At 37.6% G+C, this 26,703-nt stretch overlaps 2 protein-coding genes, 1 long non-coding RNA gene and 1 pseudogene across 3 annotated transcripts; 2 read left to right on the top strand and 2 right to left on the bottom strand.

Annotated features, from left to right (window-relative positions):
- Positions 1-1,366: 1,366 nt before the first annotated feature.
- Positions 1,367-1,804, bottom strand: LOC115924271. Its single transcript, XR_004064249.1, has 2 exons — positions 1,597-1,804; positions 1,367-1,484 (listed from the first exon to the last, which is right to left on the bottom strand). It is a non-coding gene; the product is annotated as an uncharacterized LOC115924271 (long non-coding RNA).
- A 6,777-nt stretch (positions 1,805-8,581) lies between these two features.
- Positions 8,582-12,523, top strand: LOC115924332. The gene is made up of 3 exons (XM_030986462.1): positions 8,582-8,585; positions 9,283-9,324; positions 11,979-12,523. Exons 1-3 carry the CDS (start codon positions 8,582-8,584, stop codon positions 12,521-12,523), a joined length of 591 nt encoding a protein of 196 aa, XP_030842322.1.
- A 1,701-nt stretch (positions 12,524-14,224) lies between these two features.
- Positions 14,225-16,947, top strand: LOC115924331 (annotated as a pseudogene).
- Positions 16,948-21,252: 4,305 nt separating this feature from the next.
- LOC115924330 (toll-like receptor 4) lies at positions 21,253-23,923 on the bottom strand. The gene is made up of 2 exons (XM_030986461.1): positions 23,726-23,923; positions 21,253-22,287 (listed from the first exon to the last, which is right to left on the bottom strand). Exons 1-2 carry the CDS (start codon positions 23,921-23,923, stop codon positions 21,253-21,255), a joined length of 1,233 nt encoding a protein of 410 aa, XP_030842321.1.
- Positions 23,924-26,703: the final 2,780 nt, after the last annotated feature.

Below are 26,703 nucleotides of genomic sequence, written 5' to 3'. Positions count from 1 at the left end.
TTACTAACAAGAATTTATTGCTTTCTTAGCTGTCAGGTAAAATAACCACCACTATCATGATGTTTGTAACAATAATTATAAAATATGTTGTATTGTCCTTTGCGACCGACCCAAATATCTTAAAACCTAGTTCGAAGTTTTGACGTTTTATTAAATTATAAGAGAAAGCAGACGATTCGTTGTACCGTTTTCGACCCTTAATAAGCCATATTTATCTGAATTCAGTTTCCCCCCTCGCGCGAAGCGCGGAAGCCTTGACGTTTCCTTAAATTATTAGAGAAAGCAGACGATTGGGTGTACTGTTCTCGACTCTTAATTCCCGTCTGAATTCTGTTTCCCTTTCCCGCGCGAAGCGCGAAAAGCTTAGACGTTTGATTTAATTGTTATAGGAAGAAGACGATTCGGTGCACTGTTTTCGACTCTTAATAAGCCCTATTTATCTGAATTCAGTTTCCCCCTCTCGCGCGAAGCGCGGAAGCCTTGGCGTTTCCTTATATTATTAGAGAAAGCAGACGATTGGGTGTACTGTTCTCGACTCTTAATTCTCGTCTGAATTCAGTTTCCCCTTCCCGCGCGAAGCGCGAAAAGCTTAGACGTTTGATTTAATTATTAAAGAAAGAAGACGATTCGTTGCACCGTTTTCGACTCTTAATAAGCCCTTTTTATCTGAATTCAGTTTCCCCCTCTCGCGCGAAGCGCGGAAGCCTTGACGTTTCCTTATCGTGACATACTGTATACGCGTAGGCTATACATAAACAAAATAACTCATTTCTCATGCATTATGCTGCAATTGAAACAATCACATTTTTTTCTTCTTCTTCTTCCTTTTTTTCCCCTCTTTTTTTTGGGTAATATCAGGGGGGATGATTGTACAGGCCATCCCCCTACTTCAAACCAGGGGGGATGCAGCCCCCCATCCCCCCCCCGGGATTTACGCCCCTGCTTGAGGCTACCCTGAGGCCGCCGCAAGTATCTCTCGATTTCGGGGGCGTACGGCCGCCGTATCCTAGCCGTAGAGCAGATGTGACCTAGGCATAAGTGACACACTGTTAATGATACTGTGGCGGACATGATTTCGCCACCTTGGCTTGACACGGAATATTTGTCAGGATGCCCCGTGTCGGCCAGGCGCTCTCCGTCCGTTTGGACAAAATATATGCCCGTAGCTTAATGGCTGGAGTCATTAACTGCTTCACACGTATCTCAACAATCATTCGTCCATCGACTACAATCGGTCACCTAAACGTCTCGTTCACAGCATCAATCAATTGAGCATCCTTCGAACAATCAATTTCCCTTGTCAACACTTGTCACAGGTTCTCGTCCCTTAGTTTCACTGCTCCAAGAAATCAAACCAATCATGATGTGTAGGTTGAAAGTCTTTATTGCGATCCATTCAACAATCGGGTAAACTCAGTACAAGTACAGTGCAAACTATGTGAGACTTAGCATAGAGGCTTAGGCCAGGCCAACTATCAGGCCAACTATCGGGCCAACTATATCAGGCCAACTATCAGGCCAACTATCAGGCCAACTATATCAGGCCAACTATCAGGCCAACTATCAGGCCACCTATCAGGCCAACTATCAGGCCACCTATCAGGCCAGCCTCGGTGAGGCTGGCCTGTATCGGATACAGTGCAGTGGAAAGCCCTAGATGCACAACCCTGACCATCATAACAATTTCCCTATACATAAACGTGTAAAAGAACAATTATGTCCTCGTTAGTAAAACAACACTTCAACACAATATTTCTGCTAATCCCATAAAATCTTCACATATAATCTTCAGTATAACCCCTTATTCCTGATTAGATCACTACTATACAAGTAATATCCCTAAAAGAAACATGATAATTGCACCAACATGATCAAAATATGTAATTTATGCTCATTTTCCTTCAGTTTGGTAATTGCTAAATCAACGATGCACCATATTGCTATAGCGCATGCTCGTACAACAGAAAATGCTTAACCTTCGTCCAATACTAAAACACTGATTTGTTACACGATTCCCTTCCCTCCCAAGCTTGGTCCCCAAGCTAACTTATCTCTAACTTATGCAACAACAACAAATCATAACATGTTATCAAAACAAATCAAAACTAAAATCCAAGTCTTTTATGACAGTTCAAAATGGCTCTTTCCAAAAGTGTTCAACTGTTCAAAAGTTAGTTCGATTCGTTCTCAGCATCCCTGTGCTCATTGTTCTTTCTCTCCATTGTCGTTCCGCACTTCCGTCAGCTCGACCAGTTGCAACACCGTCAATGCTACCTCCCGTCGTCCCCAAGCTCCGTCAGCTCGACCAGCTGTGACGCAGTCAGTCTTACTGCCCGTTGTCCCCAAGCTCCTTCAGCTCGACCAGCTGTGACGCGGCAGTCCCACTGCACGTCGCCCCCAAGCTTTATCAGCTCGACCAGCTGTGACGCCGTACGACCTACTGCCCTTCGTCGTCCCCCAGCTCCGTCAGCTCTACCAGCTTGTGACGCCGTCAGGCCTTCTGCCCGTCGTCCCCCAGCTCCGTCAGCTCTACCAGCTTGTGACATCGTCAGACCTACTGCCCGTCGTCCCCCAGCTCAACCAGCTGTGACGCCGTCAGCCTTACTGCCTGTCGTCCCCCAGCTCCGTCAGCTCTACCAGCTTGTGACGCCGTCAGACTTACTGCCTATGGTCCCCCAGCTCCGTCAGTGCTACTGCCGTCGTCCCCCAGCTCTGTCAGCTCTACCACTCCACACCATCAGCTATCCCACTTCTGACACCATGTGTGGCGGACATGATTTCGCCACCTTGGCTTGACACGGAATATTTGTCAGGATGCCCCGTGTCGGCCAGGCGCTCTCCGTCCGTTTGGACAAAATATATGCCCGTAGCTTAATGGCTGGAGTCATTAACTGCTTCACACGTATCTCAACAATCATTCGTCCATCGACTACAATCGGTCACCTAAACGTCTCGTTCACAGCATCAATCAATTGAGCATCCTTCGAACAATCAATTTCCCTTGTCAACACTTGTCACAGGTTCTCGTCCCTTAGTTTCACTGCTCCAAGAAATCAAACCAATCATGATGTGTAGGTTGAAAGTCTTTATTGCGATCCATTCAACAATCGGGTAAACTCAGTACAAGTACAGTGCAAACTATGTGAGACTTAGCATAGAGGCTTAGGCCAGGCCAACTATCAGGCCAACTATCGGGCCAACTATATCAGGCCAACTATCAGGCCAACTATCAGGCCAACTATATCAGGCCAACTATCAGGCCAACTATCAGGCCACCTATCAGGCCAACTATCAGGCCACCTATCAGGCCAGCCTCGGTGAGGCTGGCCTGTATCGGATACAGTGCAGTGGAAAGCCCTAGATGCACAACCCTGACCATCATAACAATTTCCCTATACATAAACGTGTAAAAGAACAATTATGTCCTCGTTAGTAAAACAACACTTCAACACAATATTTCTGCTAATCCCATAAAATCTTCACATATAATCTTCAGTATAACCCCTTATTCCTGATTAGATCACTACTATACAAGTAATATCCCTAAAAGAAACATGATAATTGCACCAACATGATCAAAATATGTAATTTATGCTCATTTTCCTTCAGTTTGGTAATTGCTAAATCAACGATGCACCATATTGCTATAGCGCATGCTCGTACAACAGAAAATGCTTAACCTTCGTCCAATACTAAAACACTGATTTGTTACAATACATTGGATATGAGCGCGCGATGACCTGAATAATAAAATCTAAATTATACACTATGCTATGTCGTTGTGGGAATCCCCAACCTCATATTGTAATCCGAAAAACAAAAGATAAAAAAAAAGAAAAGACATGAATCAATAATTGGTGACACACTGTAAGAACGTGGTACATGACAACACTTGTATTTCACAATCGGACATGACTCGTGCCTTACAACAACTAGTAATAGTAGATATAATCTGGCAAATAGTTTGACAGCAGCTGATCTCCTGGGCAATCAGCAGATCTAGCATGAAAGTTTACTTTTAGCATACATCATTAAAATTTCAACGAATTCTACAAAATTCAATCGGGACCCTTTAAAAGCAACACATTTCCACTACTATGGGTAACTATAACGCATATTGTATTAAAATATCATTAAAATGTGGATCATTCTATAATTTAGAATGTAGTAATGATGCATATATATTTTTTTTTGTTGTTGCTAAATCCAGACTAACTTAAAGTACAATACCAGTTTTTAATTGAATTTTTGTTAAATACTACCACTTTTTCATTTGTGTCCTCCAAGAATTCTTTGCTATTTTGTTGTGTCTTCGTCTGATTTTTTAATTTCATACTTCATTAAATCATATTGTTTATGTCTACCACCGAACCATATTAAAGGTAGTATCTTCCTGTTGCAGCCAATTTCAAATTAATTATCTTTGCAGGAACTAGGAATATGCCACGTATGTCCTATCTGTGAAATTTAAACGTTAGCAGTGTCCTAGTATTCAAATAATGCAAGGAAACCCGTATACTTTCTAGACTTCATTGTCAAACACTATTGAGCGACTGACTGACTTTTTTTTTCTTGGGAAATCACATTACATAAAATGAGCTGTAAAGGGTACATGAGTTTGTGTACATATTAGTCAATTAACTTCTTGTAATGGCCCACATTAAGCTGATCGAATCTTTGCGCAGCACAAAACGTACGACCATAAGGTGCAAGGGTCTGAAAATCTGACTATTTTCTACGCAATTTTTTTTTTAACGCGTTGCGAAAATTCCAAACGGCCGATAATTTGATGTTGGCTGCAAAATGGATACACTACCTTTAATATGGTCGATATAATTCCACATAGAGGTAATTACCAGTTCTTAATCTTTTCAAGGGAGTTTTAGTTGGTATTATCACTTGTCTACCAGAGGATTCACACACGTTTATATTTTGAGCCTTAAATATGTTTTATATGATATGTCATCGTGTAATAAAAAGCTAAAATTCAGTATTTATTGGATTTTCACACATGCACACTTATATACATGCATGTATGTATTATGTCCGTATGATCTTTAAACAATAAATTATTTCAAAGGAAATCAGATTTTTTTTAAAAGCTTTGGTATGTAAGTCTAGGAATGTTGATAAATCCAGATTAAGTGAAGCAATTTTATGCTCATTTACTGGTAAATTGTTACTGTTTTCCTATACTAGTGTACTTTGGAAAAACTATGTGTCTCTGACAATATTTTGCATCTTACATGATTTATTTAAAACACTTTTGCCAATTAATTACTGAATGCTCATTTTCATCTCATTCCAAGCGACAATTCTCTCTAATCTCTCTCTCTCTCTCTCTCTCTCTCTCTCTCTCTCTCTCTCTCTCTATTTATACTGTATATAATCATTCTCACTTATTAATTGATTCATCTGTCGGAATCATAAAGTACATTCACAACTACAATTTAATGAAAGAAATCTACAAAATAAATGTATGCAGAGAAAATTTTATTACTAACAAAAATAAAAACAAATAATAACTGTAAAAAATATTCATATAATCAAAGACAAATGAAGTAATATCTTTCTTTTACAAAAATGAATATTCATTATTTACAAACATAAGTACAAATAATGAAATACATGTCTATGATTCATATACAATCCATTTGTGTAAGGCAATAGCAAAACCATGTCATGAAACTGGAAAATTTTATCCCCTTTTAACCAAATACCCAAATGTGGCATTTTCATATATTTACGAATATATATATACAAATAATGAAAAACATATGAATGATACATATACAATTTACTCCGTTAACTTTGTGTGAGCCAATAGCCAAACCGGAAATATTTATCCCCTTTGACCAAATGCCAAAACAGGAATTTTTTATCCCCTTTGACCAAATACCAAAACCAGACATTTTTTATCCCCTTTGACCAAAGTGCCAAAACCGGAAATTTTTATTCCCTTTGACCAAATACCAAAACCGGAAATTAGCCTTTCCACTGAATATGAATGATACGTGACACGTTAGATTTGAGCAAATTGTGTTTAAAAGTTGCAATGAACCGGTTCATTCGGGCAGGCGGGGGGGGGGGGGGGGGGGGGTAGGCCCAAATTTGAAATCAATTTGAAATTTAATGTGCTGAAATTTGAAAATCGCGCCGATAATTCGCTCAGGGGGGGGGGGGGGGGGGTATCTCCAAAAAAGGTAAAATGAACGTGTTTTTACACGTTTTTTCCCCAGGGGGGGGGGGGGGGGCCACTGCATTCAGGTAAATACCGTGAATTGCCTTTAAAGATTCCCGGAAGCCCGACCAACCCAGTGTCATTTATTTTCCCCCTTTTTCTAATGATCTAGTGATGTCCTCGAATAGAAACACTGGTAGTATATGATATCATAAATTTACTTGACGGCATATTGAATATAAACACACACGCACGCTCACGCACATACCCTGCACACACACATATATAAATGTTTGGAGCCCGGCTATCCACCAAAAATATTGTTCACTGTATATTTTGGGTTCAATGCCATTATACTAATTAAATTGAAACTATCAGCTTCAAATATTACTTCTTTATAGAAGTTGAAATCTTTGTTGGACGACTCCATCAAGCTTTGAAGAAAGTTTCTGACGATCCATTCATGCATGTAACATTGAATAATATTGATTATGCCATTGATGATCTATTTATGATGATGATGTACAGTGTATGTCTCCATACAAGTGCATATTTGAATATAATTAATCAGAAAAAATCAAATCAACCTAAAGAGATTGTGCAAGTTTATTTCCAAAATTGCATTATGTCAACACCATAGCCGTACCCGGCTATCCTAAATTGATTGTGAATAGGAGAAAATTACATGTTTTTGTATGCATTTACAGAATATAATATATGCATCGTATTTAAATTTACTTTGTAAATAAAACTGAAAATTATACAACAATGATGATGCTTGAGCAACAATATTCTTTTTCTTTTTTTTCTTCATTTGTTGTCTCATTTGTTTAAAACTTCAGATGAAATCTCTGAATGAGACATACTTTTTCTTACTTAACACATACTTTATTATCTGTCTATTATAATGTATGGTGGTCGTTAAATTTTATCCGCGCCGAACAAAGTTTGCCATGGCACCGTGGAACAGGATCTGTTTGTACAGATAAATATTTGTCTGTAGTTTTGTTTGTGTATGTGTGCGCGTGGGTGTGTATTATAATTAGTGGTAATGATAAAGTGGATATTAAGTTAAAGGTGAAATTCAAAGAAAATCACAAATATGTCAACTAATGTATCACTAGACACTGGTATGCTAACAGATGGCCATCGTACAAGCTTTAGGTCAACTACATATCGGGTGATTTTTAAAAATACAAATACAACCACCTCCATAGCAGCTGGGATATACGAGAGATTCGCCGGAAAAATTACGATGTTTTAATGACGTCACTATATGGACCAATACTGCCCAAGCAGACGACATCCCATAAAGAATGAACATAATTGCAAAGCTATTATTTGTCAAATTATAATGAGTTTAGTGTATATAAATGTAATGGCATGTCAAACCATTCAAAAGGGGATATGACCCGATTCTGATAACTAAAATATTTTGCTTGTAAATTCACAGGATAGGGGTTAATTAACACTCAAAGAAACCAGACTTTCAAATTGAAAACCCCCCGGAATGATATTGAGGACGACATTTGTTCCCTCTTGAACCGCCGAACATACCGCGGTGTGTGCAGCTGAATATACAATGGCGTCTTATTTTGTTTACAACCTACAGATTCCTTTATTTTTGTATCGCTGCATTTGTCATCAAAATAAAACCATGCGCGGGGATTAGAGTGAGGCAATAGATTATACATTTAGCCTGAAGGTAGTGAAGTAAGAGAAAGAACTCAAGAGAAGATGAAAACACAGGCACTGAAAATGTGTAAGATGTCATGGGACATCGTCTGCTTGTGCAGATCATGTCCATACTATGATCTCACACATCTCAGCAGCGTTAGGAGAGCTTTTCAGGTGCTATGCCTGGGCTGTATTTAAGCGTTTTGTAATTTATAATAATCATTACTTCGAATGTTTCCAAGCATTGAATTTTTATAACCTTGTCGAATCAAAGTTTCAACTTTGCAATAATGAAAATAAAGTTAGTTTTTAAAATCAATGAATATCTACTTTAACGAAGTGCGAGATGAATAACGAGCCTGAATAATGAAATCTAAATTATACACTGTGCTATGTCGCTGTGGGAATCCCAACGCTCCATGTTTTCCAAAAGAACCAAAAACAATTAAAAAATAGCCAACGATGAGTGAAACACTGTTCGTACATGACAACAGTTGTATTTCACAATCGGATATGACTCATGCCTTGCAGCAAGTAATAGTATATAATCTGGCAAATAGTTTGACTATTCACTGCAGCTGAGGTACTGGAGAATCAGCAGAGCATGATAGTTCACCTTTATCACACATCATTAAACATTGAACTAATTTGACTATCATATGGGCCTTATAGATCTACACAATTTTATCGGGACTATTCAAAAGCAACAGAATTTCCATTAATATGGGTATGTATAGCGAATATTCTATTAAAATATCATTAAGACAAGATCATTCTATAATTCAGAATGTATTTATGATGCATATATATAATTATTATTTGTGTCAAATCTAGACTAAGTACTAAGTCCTGTTGGAATTTAGGGATGAAGAAAAAAAGAATATTCCAGGGAGGGGAGGTAAATAAGCCTTACATTTACAGAAGTGGTATTGTAGCCTCATTTTGATTATTTATTCATTTTTGTATTATCATTATTCTGTCGCTTCAATTTTGGGTATTCTGAGGAGGCTAGGAACAGTGTGTGGTATGTGTTCCTTGTTATCAGCTAACAAAGTTTGGCATTACTACAAGACTACTTTCGAAATGGTTAAATGATAGTCATTGTGAAAAATTGGAATATGATATATTTATATATTATTATATTTATATGTGTGTATTTTTCTTTTTGGTATTTCTTGTATCTGTGTGAATGTGTATCTAATGACGGAAATATTGATTCAGAAGAAGAGAAGATTCATGCATTGTTATCGGACATTATTTTTTATGTCGCTCAGAAATGTTCGATGATATACAACTATCAGCTTGGTCAAGTGATTATCAAACTTCTCTTGTTTAATTTTTGATTCATCATTATATCATGCCAAGATTATGGACTGAATACCATATATATTTATTAAAAAGTCTGTCCCGTTTTTCTCTAACAGATTACTACAGGGGCTATCCATATGGTTATTCATCATTCAGCTGTAAGTTAATCATGGCATGATATTGTACTCGTTATATTATCCACAAAGAAGACATTTGCACGAGATTGTCACTGAAATGTGGAAAGAAAAGCATTTAATATTGAAATGAACCACCTTCCCTGAAAACACACACACACATATACAGGGGCGTACGCAGGGGGGGGGGGGGGGGTTAGGGAGTTCAAACCCCCCCTTTGGTATTTTTATGCATATGGCTCCGTTTAGTCTCATTTCACAACGCCCCCTATCGTCAGAGCATGGTCAGATTCAGCAGCCTAACATGTTAGCCTATGGACGTTTTTTAAAAAAATCGTTAAAAATTCATTTTTTGTTTAAACGAAAAGCACATCCACCCCGACGTACGTTATCACTAGCTCTTTCATTGGAGCCCTCATGTCTCATTGACTTTTGAAAGTTCACCCACCGTAATTTTTCAAAATAGGTTGCAAGCTCGTCATTGCCTATAATACACATGTGAAACAAGTCTAACTTTGGACTCAGTTTACCAAGCGATTTGAAGATTATAGGTCGAGCACACGAAACATAAAAAGCATGAATTATCATAGATCACTTCTGCCTATTTCGTTTTGTCCATTTCATCCAACCCCCCACCGTAATTTTTCCATTTAGTAAAAGCAAACATTTTGCCGAGTTTAGCAAAAACATGAATATTCATGAACGGTCAGACAATACAGCCTTTTAGTACGTAACGTATAGTGAATGGGAATGTGCGATGATCCGTGTAGGAGGTAGAGGTCAGTGGTTTGTGCTGGCAATGTTCACGCGAGCGAAAATGAGACAATCGGAGCAATATGTGTGTAAACCCCCCTAAAAAAAACTAACCCCCCCCCCTTTGTTTTTTTGTTTTTTTTAAATTAAAAAAAAAAAAAAAAAAAAAAAATTATGCCCACGGCTAACGTAAAGTGACCTTACCCCCCCCCCCCCCCCCAACGAAAAAAAATGTCAAATTTTCAAATTTCGAGACCAAAAAAAAAAAAGTGTCCGCTTACACGCTTAGATTTGCTAATTTCTTAAATAAGCGACTTTCTATTCAATTGTCCTTCGACTGGGGCGAACAATTAAGGAACTCTCTAGATCAATGTAGTTAAAGACGTTGGCATGGTAATAGAAACATAAGATTTCTTTGAAATGCTGACCCTTCCCAAATATTATTTTCTACACTGTAGAAAAGGAAGGCGTAATTAGGAGCAAAGCATCGAGATTTACATCTTTTCTAACCTTTTTTCTTTTAAAAACGGTATTTATTTTTTTTTGGCATGAAATTGCAAGATCTTGATGCGGAGGAGCAAAGCGATCGAGCTTTAGACAATTTTCGTTTCTTAAACCTCCAAACTCTCTATATCTAGTACATGCAATGAACCCTTCAAACTGGGGGTGCATAATCTGTTCGTGTATCCAAAATGTGAGAGGTAAAAAAATACATTTCGCGATAGAAACATAAAATATAAAGGCTTATAGTCTAATACATCATAAAAGGATTTAGATTGATCATTTTTTTTCGGGGAGGGGATTGTAGCCTTTGTAAGCCTTCTCCTTAGAATCAAGCCTGCTTCATACCTAAACAAAAAAATAAAACATTATAACCTTTACAAAAAACACTGCACTTACATTTTAATACCCTCCCCCCCCCCCCCCCCATCCTGAAGCCCTTGCAATCTTTTCGACCCGACTACGTTACTGGCTAGTGTTTTGAAGAGACATACCGATACGCGTGTGCATATCAAATAATGATCATCCATGTGCATATACCTGATATGATATTCAATTTTTTTTTTAATGAGATTTTTTTTTTGTCCATACACATAAAAAGTCATCAAAAGACAAGGAGAGCTACTGACTCAACACTGAGGTTTACAAAATTAGATTCCTTGATACGCCATCAACATCGGATTCTAATAAGGAGTCCTTGTTGTAGCTCTGACGTATTTACATGTGACATTTTTACTTCTGGCATTTTGTTTTACCTCTTACATCTTTACCTGCCTTATCATAATACTTAACCCTATTTTGACTAGGCTTTTTGAGGGCAGGCTGTGCCTATTTATTTATTTATTTATTTATTTATTTTATTTTTTATTTTATTTTTTTGGGGGGGGGGGATAAATTCGATCGATTTTTGCGAACTGTCTCAAAAGTTGCGAGGCAATAACTTGAAAAGAAAAGGTCACGAAAAGGCAAGTCGCCATCTGCAGCGGTTGTGCGGTAGTCGTAGATTTTGAACAGTGGGAGGGAGGGGGGGGGGGGGGGCACATTCGGGGGTTAAGTTCCAAAAAGATGAAGTGACCCCTTATTCCGCCAGTGTGTAAAGGGCTTTAGGGGTCAATGTTCAACAAGGCTAGATGCTTTTTGTTGACCCCTCATTCAACATAAATTTGCTTTCTGAACTTATTTCCTGTTAATTTTATTGTATTCTCATTATCTGTAAGTTTACCTTTCTACATGTATTTATGTATTTCAAATTTCAATTTGTTCATACTTTGTATGCATTGTATATATGATTTTTATGATGAATGGAATAAATACCCCCCCCCCCCTCCCCCCCCCCGAAAAAATAAAATAAAAATAAAATAAAAATAAATTAAAAATACTAATGAAAATAATGCGAATTAGAAATATATGTTTTCTTTTAGCAGCATCGATGGATCACGACTACCACATTCTTCAGAACTTGTCCGGGAGCCTGGCGCATCGCTTTGCAGCAAGCTCCTGGAAGACCTACGCGGGGGTCTCCCTAGACCGGGTACTCTACGATCACGACGGTCGTTCGTCCCCATCCCCACATGGACACCGACTTCCCAACATGCGCGTCGACGGCAAGTTCATGGCTACATGCCCCAAATCCGAAGGTAGCACTAACGTGCACGCCGAACTGTTGATACTGGACTGGTTACATAATCTGGTTGACAATTCAAAATGGCCGCCAGCGGACGGACAACTGCACACATTACATCTGTTCACATTCTTATCTCCTTGTAGTGGATGCATCTGGTGGTTGGGGAGTTTTCTACATTTTCTCCGAGAGAATAGACTGATGCCTAGAATCCGAATTGTCCTAGGATATTCCAAATGGTACACGCCGCCAGGAGGTCTAAATATTCCTGGTCCTTTTCTTACCATTCCGTGGCTTTATGAACTCCAACATTATTTCCCTAACTTCAAAGTGATGAAGATTTCTTAAAATATAACGAGAATAAAAGAGTAGACATTTATTATGATTATAATAATATTTTGTGTCAAAAGGGGTAGGATTTGCTTAAGGAAATGGAGATTTCAAATTCGTATTAAAATAAAACCTTCGTTGCTTTTCGGATGGCCAGCGAGATTGAGCAGCGAGATGAATTACCGGTCTCGGTGGCCTTCTGAAAAATTATCTGAAATTTTCCGAGACCAATATATAGGTCTTGTGGGCAAAATAAATTACCACCTGGCCTGCAAAAACGCAATGAAATTGTAAAAAGTACTGCTATCTCTTTTATGATTACCATTGTGTTCAATCTACATTTATTTGTACAGTGACATATTTAAGTGATGTCTTCAGTATGTATTATGTTGGGATTAGCGGAGTGAGAGAATGAATTGAATGTATCAAATGAAATGCATTGAATATGCTTTTTGCAGAAGCAAAGTCACACACACACACGCGCACAAATGTTTGTTGGTATTTGATATTCGATATTTGATATGTGTGGCATTATTAATTTTGTTAGGAATGTTACTTGGATCTGCAAAGACAGAATTAAAATCCAAATCCCAATTGTTTTATTCAAACATCACATAAGCAACTTTGGCGCAAGTCGATTTTTGCACTCTCGCAAACAATGCCTCCTGTTCATCCAAACGTGAACACACACCGCACAAAAATGATACCAAATTATTGAGGATAAAACACTCTTTTATAAGATGTATAATAATTTACTGTTCATAGAAGATTTTTAATTTAGCAATTTTCTAGGTGTAAACTTTTTTTTTGACTCACACTGTATAGGCTATTGGTAACACCATGTGTTGGGCCCTTCCTCTGTCTGTTTTTCATTTTGTCAACACCATAGCCAAATACATGTATCCTATTAAATCGATTGAGAAATTAGGAGAAAATTACACGTTTTGTATGCATTTACAAAATATATAAATGAATCTCACTTGCATTTACTTTGTAAATAAAATGAAAGTGAAAATATATCAAAATTATGATATTTGAATACCGATATTCTTGGTTTTCTTTTATTCATTTTTTTCTTATTTTCTAAAACTTTAGATGAAATCTCTGAATGAAACTTTTTCTTACTTTACACATACTATATTATCTGTTAATGAGAATGTATGACGATAGTGACATTTGATCCTTGCCGAACGAAGTTTGCCATGGCACTCTGAAAGGGGATTGTTTGTGCAGAATATTTTTCTGTAGTTATGTGTGTGTATGTGGGTGTGAGGTATGCATGCGGTTTGGTGTGTTTTTATAATGGTTTATATTAGTTATACACTGTGCTCCGCTATGTTGTTTGGGGAGTCCCCACACCCACAATATTATCCAAAATAACCAACGAAATCCAACAGGAACCACATATTGGCGACACAATGTTAGTACTTCGTATGCATAATTGAAGGTTATTGGTAATACCATGTATTGGGCCCTTTCACCTACTGTCTGTATTTCACAATAGGATATGACTCATGCCTTACAGCACAATTAATAGTATAAATACTAATCGTGTTAATAGACTTTATTCACTGCACTGGAGAATCGGCAGTGCATGATACGTCACCTTTATCATACATCATTATAAATTAAACTAATTTGACTATTATATAGGCCTTATACTTTATAGATCCACAACATTCTATCTGGATGATTCAAAAGCAACACATTTTTATCAATATGGGTAAGTCTAACGAATATTCTATCAAAATATCATTGAGATGTAGATCATTCTATAATTTACAATGTATTTATGATATATGTATATATTGTTATTTGTGCCAAATCCAGACTAAGTAGGCCTACAATACCAGTTTTTAATTCAATTCTTTTTAAATATTACCACTTTTTCATTTGTGTCCTCCAAGAATTCTCCACTATTTTTGTATTTACTTCTTCGTCTGATTTTTTAATTTTATATTTCATATAATTGTATAATTTCAACCACTGAACTATATTAAAAGTAGTGTATCCCTTTTGCAGCCAACATCAAATTCTGGAGAACTTTGCACGAATTATAAATATGTAACGTATTTTTCTTATCTGTGAAATTTAAACGTGAGTAGTGTCCTAGTATTCGAATTATATAAATCTATATATATATATGTATATACGTTAGAAAATTGTGTTTGAAAGTTGTAATGAACCGGTTCATTCAGGTAAATACCGGGAATTGCCTTTAAAGATTCTCGGAAGCCTGAGCAAGCCAGTGACATTTTATTTCCCCCTTTTTCTACTGACGCGTGATGTCCTGTAACACAAACACTGGTAGTATTATTCATGATATACATTTTTAATACAAACTCACACACACACACGTACGTAAACACACACACGTACACGCAAACACACACATGTATATACACATAAACTTCTTGTTAACTAATACACAAATTGATTCTTACTTTTTTCAAAATTGTTAATATAAGGTACACATAACTTTTCAAAATGAACGAAGTGCCATTACCATTTATTACGTAAACACTGGGGATATTAAGCCCACTTACTTTATCTCGCGAGAAAAACACCTTCTAAATGTCAAGACCTATACAATGCCCTAGCTATAGCGCTGTAGAAGTTTACTTGTCGACAGCCTACATCTCGTCCAACAAAAGCCGACTTTACGAGAGTCGCAAGATATCCTCAAAAGAAATTTAAAAGCTCATCTTGTAGCATTGATTGCTTAGACAAAAATAATGTATGGAAGGGCTAGATGTCCAGGAGGAGGACGAAAACCGTGGGACACCTCTAAAAAACAAGCAATTAAGAGAGAAGAAAATATTTTGCCCCCGCTCATAATTATATACATACGAGCGGAGTGAAGCGAGCGAGAAAAAAAAAGACACAGTCTTTTTAATAAAGATATTACTTTATTACTTCGTCATCAAAATACATGCTGCCAGAACATGTGGATTTCCGGCATCCCGTTGTCAAGACCAAGGCATCCTGTTTTTAATTCCGCGGGAGGTCGTAGCGATGGAACAAAAATGAAAAACTTGACTTCTTTTATCAGAGCCATTTAATGAATGGCTCTGAATAGAGTGATCCATCCGGATTTGTTTTCAGTGAATTATTATTAGTTTATCCGGGCACTTTATTGATATACAGGCACCCAAATATGAAAATATTCGGGCAAGTCGTTTCCAGAATATGAGGTGATGGTTGCTCGCATAAATTATTGGAACGAAACAAAATACGAGCACATTTTTTTTTTGGTCCCGAAAATTTGAAAATTAGGCCGATCGATATTTCGTTCAGTTGGGGGAGGGGGGGGGGGGAGGGGGTGGGGGAGGGTAAGGTCACCTTTTTGGGGTCACCCTTTAGCACAATTTATTTCTAAATTATTATTATTATTTTTTTTAATTCGAGGGGGGGGGGGTTTCCCTCCAAAATATACACTAAAAAAAAAAGTGAGAGGGGGGGGGGGGGGGGGGGGGGGGTTCGACCCCAACCACCCTGCATACGCGCCTGAGATTTTGACTAAACACTGAGGTTAACAAAATCATATTCCTTAATACCATCAATTTTGAATTTTACCTACGAGTCCATTTTCTTTTTCTCTCTTTTGCTTTTTTTAATTTTTTTTCGCTCATCTTCTCAATCTTTCGTGCTTTTTGCTCTACTTCAAGTGCTGCCTGGGATACGTAAGCCTACGTAGCACCTTTGCACCCCCTTATAGATACGCCACTGATGTTGATTAAGCATGTTGAAAGGGGCACATTTCGGGGGTTAATTTTCCAATGACTCCTTTAATCCACCAGTGTGTATAGGGCTTATGAAAATATTACGAATAAGAAATATCTGGGTTTTTTTCTTTAGCAGCATCGATGCATCACGACGACCTCATTCTTAGGGTTTTGTCCAGGAGCCTGGCGAATCGCTTTTCAGCAAGCTCCTGGAAGACCTACGCAGGGGTCTCCCTCGACCGGGTGCGCTACGATCATGACAGTCGTTCGCCCCTTCCCCCACATGGACGCCAACTAGCCGACAACATGGGGCTGTGCGTCGACGACGAATTCATGGCTACATGCCCGAGAGAAGCCAGTACCTCAGGTAGCCGGAACGCGCACGCCGAAAAGCTGATACTGAACTGGCTAAGCAGTCGGGTTAACACTTCAAAATGGCCGCCAGCGGACGGATAAATGCACACATTACATCTGTTCACATTCTTATCTCCTTGTAGTGGATGCATCCATTTTTTGGAGAGTTTTCTACGTCTCCTCCGGGAGAAGGGACTGATGGGGAGAATCCGGTTTGTCCTAGGATATTCCAAAGAGTACACGCCGTGGAAACCCGGTACGCCGCTAGCACAACGATTTTATTCTGGTCCAGATGTAACCATTCCTTGGCTTACTAAACTTCAAACTTATTATCCTAACTTCAGAGTGATAGACATTTCTTAAGATTCAATCGGAATAAAAGAGTAGACATTTATTTAAATTGTAATACTAGTTTGTATGAAAACAGGTAGGATTCGCGTAAGAAAATGGATTTTAAATTCGTATTGAAATAAGAACCTTCTTTGTCTTTCATTGTAGTAAATATATTATTCCGCAATCAAAATACACGCGAAAATGAGGAGTTTCGGGCATTACGTTGCCAATAATCATCCTGGTTTTTCGTTTAGGTTTAAGTTTTCATCGAAATTCACTTTTAGCCAAGAAACAAATATAGCACTTTATGTTCCGGCACCTGGCCTTCCCACTTATTTTATGGAGACATTTACTTTGAAAAAACTCGAAACTCGTTCTCGAAAAAAAAAAAAAATTCTCAATTTTGTCTTTATTTTCAATTTCTTCATTCATATAAACAACAGAAAACTTGAATTTGTAAGTGCAACTTTTATGGAGAAATAGATCTAGTTAATGACACATCGTTGGAAAACCTTTTTTTTCTTCTTCAAATCATTGGAAATGGCATTATGTTTATTAATGATTTAATAAGTAAAGAAGGAATCTATTTTGTCGCTAAATTCCTCAATGTAAATCAAAGTTTAATATAAGCCTTGATTTCTACAGTGTATTTTCACTACGACAAGCTGTCCGATGCTCATTCACTTCAAACCTGGACAAATTCAACATAGAATGTGCGAACCACTTTTTTTACCATATATTTCAGTATTAAAGGGATAGTTGAGTAGTGTTGCAGAGGGCGCTACACAAAATATTTTTTGTGAGATAATACAAAGCTGAGTGTCAAATTTGAAAGAACATACAATTTAAATGACAAAATCATCTTTGTTTGATCAAAATCGGTTCAGAGGCGGCTGAAATATCCATAAATATAACGATTTCTAATATTTGTGTACCACCACAAATATTAGATAATTTGAAAAAGCCGTTGAACAAACGAAATAGCGTCTTTTACGACATATTTCAGCCAATGCCGATGTTGGCTTTTTTGCTGGCATTTTCGTGTTGGTTGTATTACGCACAACCACCTGGCCCGTGTATTATTATTTGTAATTAAATAATTAATTAAAGGTCGCCGTATTTCTTTGAAAGGGAGCTGCATTGGTATGATCGTATTGGCTAAATTTCACACATTTTTGGGGTCTATACCTTCATAGCAATTTTAGGTTCTAAAATGGCACTAGAAATGTCATAGATAAGAATAAGAGCAATAATCATGCACTTTGAAGGCATTTGCGATCTGAAAACAGAACTCAACTATTCCTTTAATACCAGACGAAAAAAAACTGTAGAAGTATTTATAAAACATTAGAAAAAAGAAAAATATAGCGTTAAAATGGAAAAAGAATTCAGATTTTCGTTCAGAAAATGCAATAAAGTATTTTAACGACATGAGTTTCAGATTTACAATGGATAATAAACTTAGGTATTTCCCGTTCACAGTTTTAAATCGAAATCTGTTTTTAAATGATACTTTATTCAAATTAAGCTTTGTCAATAAAGATCTCTGTTTGTTTTGCGATACCGAAAAAAGGAAGCTAATTAACATTTCTTTTGTATGAGTATTCAGGTTAATGCAGTCAATGTAGGAGTGTACTTCACGTACTTTCTGCCTCAAATTTCACCCCTCAAAAATATGTTTTGTTTAAAAAGAGGAGCGACATAATGCACTTATCTGTATTATGATACAGCAACAAATTTTTATTTCCAGATTTAAAGGTACTATGTCCCTTTTGCAGCCAACCTCATATTCTGTAGAACTTTGCAGGAATTATGAATATGTCATGTATGTCCTATCTGTGAAATTTAAACGTTAGCAGTCTCCTCATATTCAAATTATGCAAGGAAACCCATTTACTTGCTAGACTTCACTGTCAGACACTATTGAGTGACTTACTGGCTTTTTTCTTCTTTGGTAATAACATACATGAAAAGAGTTGTAAAGGGTATACATGAGCATTTGTCTACGTCAATAACCCACTTCTTCTGATGGCCAAGATTAAACTGATTGAATCTTTGCGCAGCATAAAACGTATGACCGTTCGGTACAATTGTCTGAAAATCAAGACTATTACTTTTGGGCTCTATAGCCCTAAAGTCGATTTGACAACTAATAGTCGTTATTTTCCCACTTGAAGACATTTTCAAGCCCCACCTTTTTTTAGGGAAGTTCTAAATTAGTATTATCTTTCAAATGCAGTTGGAATTTAACTTTTTAATTTTTTTAGCCTGCAAATGGGACATAGTACCTTTAATAAGACATTTTCTTTTTTTTTCATTAAAAAAATATAATAAAGACATATTATGAGGATGAGCAGTACATTTATGTTATAAATGAGATAAGAAATCAGTTCACTTTATTAAAGATGGCTTTATTGAAGCAAGTATTTTTTCTCTCTCTTCCATTTAATTTTTTTCTTTCTTTCCTATCAACATTCTGTTATATAACATGTAATTTTCATAATAATATCTATAATGTTCTCTCGGTAACTGTGTTAATTTATTATGGGCGTTCCCAACTCAAGCTTTGCTTTCCGGGTTTTCGCCTCCTTCCGTATCTGAATTATTTACTCTATACTCTATGTTGTTACATATATCATGTATATATACATTGTGTTTCATATTGTACTGTTGAGAAGGAAATAAATTTTAATAAATAATAATAATAATAATAATAATAACAATAATAATGCATACAAATATTGTTGTGATATAGGTTGTATGAAATGTAAATTTGATCTTGTGGGGGTCTCAGTCATGTAGAAATACTGTAAGCAAGCGTGACCACAGGTTTTCCAGACACCCCCTAAACAAGGATTTCTTCTGAAAGCAAAATACACCCTAAATGAGGGTTTTGTTTTTGTTTTTCTCCCGAATTCACACCCTAAACGGGTATTTCACCAAAAAAGTGTTTTCCAGACACCCCCTAAACGAGGATTTCTTCTGAAAGCAAAATACACCCTAAATGAGGGTTTTGCGTGGTTTTTTCCCAAATTCACACCCTAAACGGGTATTTAAAAAAGAAGGGTGTACACCTAAACAGGTATTGTAAATTGTAAATTGTATTTTGCGAAACAAAATATAAGGGACCAGCTATAGGCGTGAGACTTGGTAGGTCTAGGTCGGTATCGTGGGTATCCACCTTGATCCACCGACGATCTTAAGATCGTTTCAAACCGACTCGCGCTTGATAAGCTACCTCTCGCGGCCGTCGTATGAGCAAACACGACGAATTATTACCCTCCCCCTAAACCCTATTACCCCTAAACGCGTATACCGGCGCGTACAGCCGGATTTTGAATCATTTTGAAAATATACCCTTTTTTAAAAAAATTGCCCAAAGTGGACGTTTTTGAGCCCCTTAATGCGGCACCGCGTGAACGGGGGGGGGGGGGGGTGAACACTCCTTTTTTTCTCAACATCCACCCCCTTCCGCTCACCCCCACTCCTTTGAAGAAGAAAAAAACACAACACTAAACTTTTGTTACTTTTTGGGGACCAGCGGGGAAGAGGGGCCCGTTTTCATTTTTTGTTGAAAAAAGGTATAATTAACGTTACCATCTTTTTAAAAGTTGTTTTGGCCATGCCCCCTCCCCGCCCCGTGGATCCGCGCGTGGCTATACCACGCACACGTTATACACTACCCGATTGTCAATATTTACATTATGAAGTGTACAACGCTTATGAATATAATATACTGTGGTTATTGAGTAAGATATACATAATGTAACATTCAATATACTGGTAAAACATAACGATGTGATTCAAATATCAATACTTCTGTAGTGGTTCTATGCACAGATGGGAATATGTATCTACCATAATAAAGATTGCGGCTCACTTAACCCTTGTTCAGATGTGCCGCGGTAAAACGCGGCGGTTCGTTTTTTTATTCAAAACAAAAAAAATGACTTCAGTGTATCTAGGTGAATAAGCTTATAACCTTTGTTGGGCGTTTAATTTGCCGTTCGTTCACACATAATGAAAATAATAAAAACGTGGTTGACCGCATCATATCCGAACGACCACGCGAAACGCATTGAATAAATCAGTGAGATCACATTTCGACAACTCTATTACACCGAATTTCGCAGGAATGATTGTTGTGATGACTATTGTATTAAGAAATCTATTCTTAATACTCTTAATGTGCCTATTTAAGACTGTAACAATTTTATCTGTGCAAGCAGCTTTACATTGAAATATTGATTCATCTAAGCAGTAATGCGGGGGGAAATGTGATATTTTAACATCACGAATCGCTTTAATTGGAATAATCATCAAGTTAATAATGTCCTACTCGTTTGGGACTAAGTCATTGGTCCTTAGATTAATGGTCAAAGTTTTGACCAATTTGTCCCAGAAATAGTCGTGTCCTCTCACGTCTTCAGTCCAATGGAGATAAGGTCTGCCATCTCTGAGATACAACCTCGCCAGGAAAGGTATCTCGTCGTCTGGGATGTCTTCAAGAAAGACCACGACTACGAATTCGGTCTGAGTGTCACTCACGTGGTCCATGGCCGTCCGGAACTTGAGCATAAACCAGCGATCTTGCACGGCAGCTGTACTGAGTAAAATGATGGTCTTGTAACTATGGCTCACCACGTAGTCAACGGAATCCAAGTAGTGCATACCCGGCACGAGATCTCCGTCACCAAAGACGTTCTTCTGAAACTGTGGAAGCTGTTCTTCAAGAGCTGGTTGGAGAAATTGTCGAACCCATTCTTCGTCATCGTCGTAGAAGATAACGTTCAAATCGAACTCGTAGTCATTGTGGTCTCTAGCATCTTGTATCTCCATATACCCGAGGGCTGCTAGTTTCAAGAGAAAGAATTTGTATCTCAGCGGCCATCGATTGTGATAAACGAGTACGACAATGACAATCACGCTGATGCCGGCGAGGGGAATTAAACAAACAAGGAGAATGTTGTCGGATGTACAAAGTATGTTAACATCAAAATCGAGCAGAGGTTTCTCACGAAGAGGAAGCATTGACGCGAATGAACAGCTTGTTGCTTCCTCATTGATGAGGCGTATCGGCCCATTTAGCCAAACAAGAAGCCACTTCAGATCACAGTTACAGATAATTGGGTTACCGGAAAGATCAAGAGATGAACGAGAAGATTTAATAGGTGTAAAAGTACTTTTGTTGAAAAGCGATATTTTGTTATTCGCTAATGAAATATTTGTCAGTATTTTATTGTTTGAAAAAATGTCTTCAGCGAGGTACGTTAACAAGTTCCTTTCAAGGTCAATGCTTTTTAAATACTTTAACCCTGTCAGTAAATCCGAGTGAAGTTGCTTAATCGTGTTTCCTCTTAACGCCAGCTTCTGAAGCGAATACAGTCTTGCAAATAAAAGTGGATGTAATGTTCGAATTTTGCAGTAGTCTAGATTAAGCTCTTGCAAAGCAGACAGTTGCCGAAAGATCCCAGGAGGAAAATTAGTGATAATTCTCAAACCAGGATTCTCACTCATATCCAAAGTCTTAAGGTGAGACAGTCCGTCAAAAAGAGAAACGTTCTTAGTCGCATTCCACAAATGTAAGATACTAAGTTCAACATTTATCATGTCCAAATTTATAAGAAATTGTGTTCCTTTAAAGGATTCTCCTGGTTCGAAAGTAAAGGTCATGCTGTTAAGGGAAAGTGATTCCAAGTTTGGGATGTTTAATCGCCAAAGGTATACAATATTGCACTCCGACAAATAAACAGTTTTAATGCTGTCAAGTCCCGTAAATGATCCTAGTTCTAAGGCAACAAGGTAGGGGTTTGAACTCAAGTCTAAGAGAGTTAAGTTATCCAAACCGACAAATGAATATTCTGAAATGATTGAGAAAAAAAATTTCAGATATGTTCAACTCGACTAGATCTATTGTCCAAGTTTTCTTTTGAAGATTGATATATTCTAACCCGTTACTGTTCATTTGCAATACTTTTAATTTGTGCATGCCATCAAAGTAGCTGGGCGCTATATCCCAATTATAGTTTCGACCTAAATTTAGTTTACTGACCCATGTCAAATCAGAGAAGATAAATGGATATAGGCCTAGTGATAAGCCGCAGGTGAAGTCGAGAACAGAAAAATAATGATTCCGGAGTGAATCAAAGACACCTCTTGAAAATATAATAAAATCCAAATCGGCGTGTGTAAATGCAAAGTCTTCTATCTTAGAACGCGAGATACCGATGCATATATTTCTGAAAACTTCAACTCCTACGTATCTTCTTCCTAGCACTAATGAACGGACATTTAGCGATGCAATCACACTAGGATCAACCGATTCTATGGGGTTACCTATCAGATCGAGGGTATCAGTGTGACATGCGAAGTTGAAAGTTCCCGCTTCTAGGTGTTCAATACTATTCCAAGACAAGTCAGCTATTCGTGTACTGCCACATGAGCTGAAATTAATGGATGACAACTGGTTATTATTTAATGATATAGTATCTGAATTTGAGATCCATTTCAATGTGTCATTAGGCAGCCATTTCAAGTTTGCTGAAGTCAGATTCAGAGTAGATAGCTTTGTGGCCCATCTGAATAGACCTGTACTTGGAAGCACAAGATGAAGATTTTCGGAAATATCGAGGTAAGTCAAATTCTTGAGTGGATAGAAAGCCCTGTATCCGATCGTCCTAATATCATTGACAGATAGGTCCAGGTAGGTGATCAGAGGGTATCTTTGAAACGATGAGTTAAAAAGAATACTTAAATTGTTCTTCTTCAAGTATAAGCGCGCGATATCCTCAGAAAGGCTATGAGGAACGGAATCGAGTCCTCTCTTCTTGCAATTGGCTTCCTTCAGCTCAAAGTCCTGATGGCATTTCCTAAAGGAGCTTCCAAGACGGGGTTGGAAGGATGAAGTCAGTGGTGTCGCATCTCCAAGTAAGAGTTCGACTGTCAAGGGTAGACCACAGCAAGCTACCATCAACAGGAGGAGGAAGAGGTGATGTTTACTTGCCATCATGGTTAGTTCATACCAGCACTAAAAGGGAAAATGATGATGTGAATATCTCTCAATAAACGTCTCCTTAAGCATGCTCAGAAAGGAATTAACGTAACGAATGATGACTTTCTCCGAGTCCAAACTTATTTATGCGATTTAAGACCAGTTGCTCTTAATTATGCGTCTATACTCTCAATGGGCAATTAAGACACGATCATTTTTCGTTCTCAATTAGTAATAGAAAGTTTAATTATATTTAAATTGATTTCCATGCTACTTTTCTAAAAGGGGTATCCCTTTCCCTTTTTCATGATTCTCTTGTAAAATGATCATTATATTTCATTCTTGTGATATAAGTGTTTTGTTATATGTAATATACTTTAACTCATAGCATGCAAACAAACAAACAGACAATAAAACAAAATCCAGAATGTTTAATTAGATACTCTGAGAACGATTCGGTAAACTGTTTCAATGCATGTAATGAAATACTACATTATAAACCTTCATGACAAAAAAGTATATATTTGGAGATACCCATGTAGGGTAATTCATTTGCGGATTTCCAGGAATGTTCATATTTTGTGAATTCCTAGTTCACGTGTCAAATTTGCATAATATTTTAGAATTTCTACACTGTAACTAGTTTAAATTGCAGTAATTGCCACGTTGGTATTAATACTGCTTTTTCGGCCATGCAATCATTATTACCCCAACATTGCCAGGTACCAAATTACACCTGGGTGGAGTGTGACAAATGTGGATTAATGTCTTGCCAAAGGACCTTATAGTGTCGGGCTGGGATTCGAACCCTCAACCCTCGAATTGAGAGTCGTCTAGTGAATGAAAAGTGAGACAATGACACACCCACTGGGGTCATTTTGCATGTACAGTAATACCTCTTTTAATTAGAGAGATAGATAATGGCATTTATTGGCAAAAGAAACTATCATTACTTTTTCATAGACGACGCACAATGAGCCATTAACCTACAAGGCGTAATAAGCAAGCCTTAAATGCCCCCCTTAATACGAAAATAGAAGAGAAAGTGAAAGTAAAGTAACCAGAGCAGTCCCTCCTAGAACGTTTATCCTGCTTCATACAAAACTATTCATTTTCCTTTTTATTCAACTAGTCAATACTGAGATCAGTGGCGTAGAAAAGCTGGGACAATCGCCCACTTTAGGGGTGCAAATCGATGCAACACTGACAGCACTTTTAGGGGTTAAGTCCTGCACCCTTTTTAAAGGTGCAATTCTGCACCCTTTGAAAGGGCGCCAGATTGAACCTTTAAGGGGACATGTTAGTACCCTTAATATTAGATCCTGCACCTTTTAGGGGTGCAAACCGATGCAACACTAGCAGCACCTTTAAGTGTTGCAAATGTGGATTAATGTTTGCACAAAGACCTTAGTGTCGGGCTGGACTTCGAACCCTCAGCCCTCGGATTGAGAGTCTAGTGAATGAACAGCTAGACAACGACACCTCCACTTTGGTTTGGTTGCACGATATATCTCTTCAGAGAGATAGATAATGGCATTAATGGGCAAAAGAAACTATCATTACTTTTGTTTAGGTGACGCATAAAGAGCTATTAACATAGGGCCTAATAAGCAATCCTGAATGCCCCCCATAATACGAAAATAGAAGAGAAAGTGAAAGTAAAGTTACCAGAGCAGTCCCTCCTCGAACCTTTATCCTGCTTCATAAAAAACTATTCAATTTCCTTTTTATTCAACTAGTCAACACTTAGATCAGTAGCGTAGGAAAGCTGGGACAATTGCCCACTTCAAATATAATAGTGCCAGAGATAATATTAAACAACAAGATCGCGAAGACTTTTAAGAATTCAACCGAAGTGCAGTTCCAATCACTCTTTTCCATTATATTTTTAATATTATGTTCTTGTCATTAATTCTACAAAGCATGCATTTTCATATCATGTTATCCTACGTTTTTCTTATTTTGTATTATTAGTATTATCATTTATATTGTACTGTGCTAAAAACAAATCTCATTTGCACGAAGAAAACAAAATGTATTCTTTGTATTTTGATTTTTATGGAAATAATGATACTGAACTGAACTGTACTGAAGACCACGTTGTGTTGCTGAAATCATGTTCGGACAATGTCATTAAACAGAGGAGAGGGGAAAAGGGAGAGAGATAATAAAAAGGACGATAACAAATATGATAAAAATACCCCCTCCCCTCCCGCGCCCTCTTCTTAATCAATAGCGGTGTTCGCATTTTATTATTCGTGTAAGACCATAATAAAAGACAATAATGATAGTGCTCCCTCTTTGGCTGGACCCATGCTACACCTCTGTCACATTATATGAACTCAGAGACTATACTGTGAATGAATGCCACATTGTGTGTCACCCGTTGCCACACTGTATAATATATAATTGCAGTGCTTATATAGCGCCTAACACTTACTTTGTCAGAAGTCTCTAAGCGCTCTACAATAATGCAGCATAATTACCCTGGCTTTAGCAGTGCAGCACCGTTTGTCACGCAGTGTGCCACCTTTTGCCACAATGTATGTTACACTTTGATTAACAATGTGTCGCCCTTTGATTTACAACGTGTCACCCTTTGTCACAATGTATGTTACTTTTATATAGTGTGTCACCCTTTGCTTTACAGTGTGTCACCCTTTGTCACAATGTATGTTGCTTTACAGTGTGTCACCCTTTGTCACAATGTATGTTACTTTTATATAGTGTGTCACCCTTCGTCACAATGTATGTTGCTTTACAGTGTGTCACCCTTTGTCACAATGTATGTTGCT

The sequence above is a fragment of the Strongylocentrotus purpuratus genome, unplaced genomic scaffold (assembly GCF_000002235.5).
Source record: "Strongylocentrotus purpuratus isolate Spur 01 unplaced genomic scaffold, Spur_5.0 spur5_scaffold_15, whole genome shotgun sequence".
Classification (NCBI taxonomy): Eukaryota; Metazoa; Echinodermata; class Echinoidea; order Camarodonta; family Strongylocentrotidae; genus Strongylocentrotus; species Strongylocentrotus purpuratus.
This window is presented reverse-complemented; position numbering and strand designations above follow the sequence as displayed.